Source organism: Alexandromys fortis, unplaced genomic scaffold (assembly GCF_014885135.2).
Source record: "Alexandromys fortis isolate MF-2015 unplaced genomic scaffold, M_Fortis_MF-2015_v1.1 scaffold_451, whole genome shotgun sequence".
Lineage (NCBI taxonomy): Eukaryota > Metazoa > Chordata > Mammalia > Rodentia > Cricetidae > Alexandromys > Alexandromys fortis.
The window spans coordinates 188581-192563 of NW_026068343.1; the positions used below are offsets into that span (position 1 = coordinate 188581).

At 41.9% G+C, this 3983-nt stretch overlaps 1 protein-coding gene across 2 annotated transcripts; it reads left to right on the top strand.

Annotated features, from left to right (window-relative positions):
- The first annotated feature begins 808 nt into the window (after positions 1-808).
- Nap1l3 (nucleosome assembly protein 1 like 3) lies at positions 809-3273 on the top strand. 2 transcript variants are annotated; one of them, XM_050132899.1, is made up of 2 exons: positions 809-1609; positions 1652-3273. In XM_050132899.1, exons 1-2 carry the CDS (start codon positions 809-811, stop codon positions 2483-2485), a joined length of 1635 nt encoding a protein of 544 aa, XP_049988856.1. In that variant the 3' UTR covers positions 2486-3273. The 2 variants fall into 2 exon arrangements, with proteins under 2 accessions (XP_049988856.1, XP_049988855.1); XM_050132898.1 differs by having other exon boundaries at positions 809-3273.
- The last annotated feature ends 710 nt before the right edge of the window (positions 3274-3983 follow it).

A 3983-nucleotide genomic window follows, 5' to 3' on the forward strand; every position in this document is an offset into this window, starting at 1 on the left:
TTTTTTTTTTTTTTTTTTTTTTTACATTAACAGTTGGCGGTGTGGAGGCCTTGTCCAACCAAAAAGGAATTCAGGGCTGCTGGGCTAAAGGGATTCGTTTTTTCCGTTGCTAGGAACTATAGCTGGAATTTTTACCTCATGTCTACGACTTTTTAATTTTTTTTTTTCTCTGCCTTTGAATTAAAAAACCACATAAGGAGAGAATTTTGTTAGGAAAGAGAGACCCGGTCTGGGGTGGGGGGGGGGGGGGATTGTGCTTTAGCCACCAAGGAGTATCTGGGAAGGTGGGAGGAGCCAGGAGAAAGAGCAGCGGCCTTAGGCCATTCGTTGGCCCTAACGCTAGTCAATCAAACCTGTTCAGCAAATGAGGAGCGACTACAGGCATCCGGGGAACGAAATTAACGGGAGGGGTGTCAGCAAAGGGAGGGGTTCTCCATCCTAACCCAGAAGCCCATTCTGCGTTCGGTACTGCGCCATTCGACTGCAGCTCGTCTCGGCCCCGGTTTATTGCGGCAGAACAGTCCTTGTCGCCAAGGTTCCCAGCCGGCTTCCGCTGCCGCTGCTTCCTGCGTGCCGCCTCCGTGGCCCCGCCCCGGCCGCGCCACCGCCGCTGTCACTGCAGTCCTTGTCGCGGCCGGTAGCCTGTCGCTTGTCGCCGCCGCCGCCGCCGCCGCCGCCGCCGCCGCCGCCGCCGCCGCCGCGCGGGCCTTTGCAGCCGCCTTCAGAGCGTCCGTGAGTCATTTCTGCCCATCTCTGGGTGTGCGATCTCTGTTGTCACCACTTTAAAGAGGTGTGCGGGACTAGCAGCATGGCAGAAGCGGATCCTAAAATGATCACAGAACCTGCCGCCCATGGGGTTGCTGAAGAGGTGATGGCTAGCTCAGCTAGTGATTCTGGGGAAGAATCTGACAGCAATAGCTCTAGCAGTACCTCTAGTTGCAGCAGCAGCAACAGCAGCAGCAGCAGCAGCAGCAGCGGCAGCAGTAGCAGTAGTAGCAGCAGCAGTGGCAGTCAAGTATACCGAAAGAAGAGGGTACCTGAGCCTTCCAGAAGGGCCCAGCGGCATCCCTCCGGGAAATATTTTATGGATAAGCTGCCTCAGGCAGTGAGAAATCGGGTGCAGGCACTCCGAAATATTCAGGATGAGTGTGACAAGGTAGACACCTTGTTTTTAAGGGCAATTCATGATCTTGAAAGAAAATATGCTGAGCTCAATAAGCCTCTTTATGATAAGCGTTTTCAGATCATAAATGCAGAATATGAGCCTACAGAAGATGAATGTGAGTGGAATTCAGACGAAGAGTTCAGTGGCGATGAGGAAATGCAGGATGACACACCTAATGAAATGCCACCCTTAGAGGGTGAGGAAGAAGAAGAAAGCTGTAAAGAAAAACCTGAAGTAAAGGAAGAAGAAAAGGATGTTCCAAAAGAGGTTCCTGCGGCAAAAATTGAAGAAAACAAAGCTCCTGAAGAAATTCCTGAGGTGAAAACTGAAGAAAAAGAAATTCCAAAAGAAGTACCTGAAGAAGAAGTTCAAGAAAAGGAAGCCACTGAAGAAATTCTTGAGGTAAAGGCTGACGAAAAGGAAGCCTCTGAAGAAATTCCTGAGGTAAAGTTTGAAGAAAAGGAAGCCTCTGAAGAAATTCCTGAGGTAAAGTTTGAAGAAAAGGCAGACTCTACAGATTATATAGAAATAACTCCTGAAGAAAAAGAAGACCCCAAAGAAGTTCCCCAGGCAAATGCAGAAAATAAGGATCAGCCTACAGAAGAATCTAAAGCAAGGGCTCCAGTAAGAGAGGCTCAAAAAAGAGTTCCTGAGACAAGGCCTGAAGAAGGAGGTAATGTTAAAAGGGCTCGAAAGAGAAAACCTAAGAGAGAAGATCCTAAAGGCATTCCTGACTACTGGCTGACTGTTTTAAAGAATGTTGATAAGCTTGGGCCTATGATTCAGAAATATGATGAGCCCATTTTGAAGTTCTTATCTGATGTTAGCCTGAAGTTCTCAAATCCTGGCCAGCCTATAAGTTATACTTTTGAATTTCACTTCTTGCCTAACCCATACTTCAGAAATGAGTTCCTGGTGAAAACATATATAATAAGGTCGAAACCAGATCACTATGACCCTTTCTTTGCTTGGGGATGGGAAATTGAGGAGTGCAAAGGCTGCAAAATAGATTGGAGACGTGGAAAAGATGTTACAGTGAAAACTACCCAGAGTCGCCCAGCTGCCACTGGAGAAACTGAAGTCCAGCCAAGAGTGGTTCGTAATGCATCCTTCTTCAATTTCTTTAGTCCTCCTGAGATTCCTTTGATTGGGAAGCTGGAACCAAGAGAAGATGCTATACTTGATGAGGACTTTGAAATTGGTCAAATTTTGCATGATAATGTTATCTTGAAATCAATCTTTTATTTCACAGGAGAAATCAATGATCCCTATTACCATAGGGATGTCAGGGATTATGGAAACATGAAGTACTACAAGTGAAAAAGGCAACCTGAAAGATTTTTCAAGAACATTAAAAAGTCAAGCAGGCAGAAGTGAAACAGATTTACCTAACCTTGTAAAAAACAAAACTTGCCCTATAATCTGAACACTATTGCTTCTTATAGTCTGGTGTTTTCCTTTTTCCTGGCACTGTCTTAAAATAGTGTCTTATGCATCTGTTATTCTACCTTGCCTGTTATAATATTCTTCAAAATAGGTAAACTACTGTTAATTTTCCAAAGCATGTTTTGTTTGGTGCTACAGTGTTGGTTTTGTGAACTCGTTTTGTCATGTTCCTATTAGATTGTATCTGTGCAAATCATCAAACTTGTTAGACAAATTCTTGCCTGAAAAAGCAAAACTTTAAATGTCAATGTATATGTGTTTTCTCTTTCTTTTTTTCAGCACAGAAGATTAAGGACTTAAATCTGCTTGCACTAGTTGTGCCTTTATTACTTTGCCATAGAATTGTAGTAATAATACTAACGAAAACATTCTATTGTGAAATGTAATTGCTTGGAAAAATATATTTAAAAATATCTGTCAGTACCAAATTAGTTTCTTTATGTGACATATTGTTCTATGAGAAAAAGTATTATTTATGATTAAGGTGTTGAATATAGTATTTTAAAAAGTTGCATCATTGTATACTGTGTAATTGAAAACTAATGAAACCATATTTTTATTGTAATGTGTTATACTTTGCCTTTCGTTACATTATTTGATAATTTTTCATGTTCTTTTATTGCACCCTAAAATAAATGTCAAATAAATGCCATGCTATGAAACCTTGCCATTTCTCTTAATTATAAAATTTGTTTATCATAAAAAGTATAGGATACTGAGCTTTTGACTGTTTAATAAATATATGATTATTAACATTGTGATATATTTCCTAGATCATAATTCTTCAACTGGAAGATATCAATGGAGATATTGGAGAGGAATGGGACAAGAGAAGGAGGAGATCATGGGAGGAAGAAGAGAAAAGTGGAAGTAGATAAGGGAGAGAAAAAGGGTGAGAAAGAAGTAATTGGGAGGAAGACGGGAAAGAGATATGTGTGTAGGGAAGGGGAAGGGAATGAAGTAGGGGAGGGAACCGTTGGGAGGAGATGAGGGAGAGTATCTCACCCAGAAAGATATGAGCTAATGGTTTCAGATGCCCAGTACCTGTTCTATTGTTGATCTGGAGGAGGTCACCGCTATCATGACTTTTGTTTTTTTTTTCATAGGTGAAATCATTTTCATCTGTACATCACAGCTGGTCTCAAGGTAATCACATCCTGGAATTTGGGGTTGAGTCTAGCAAGAGGACTAGGTTCCTTAAGTTCAGATTTATCAAAGTGCTCTGTACTGGGTATAAAGAGTATAGAGATGTAATAAGCACTGGATGTAATAAATTACCTTATTTCACATTTCTGTTTCTCCATACACATGTTTTCCTTCAAGATGATAGGAAATGTCTGATGGAAAGAAGACAGGATTATAGAATCTCTGG

Coding starts and splice junctions, on each gene's coding strand:
- Nap1l3 (XM_050132898.1), top strand. CDS start 809: ATGGCAGAAGCGGATCCTAAAATGATCACAGAACCTGCCGCCCATGGG.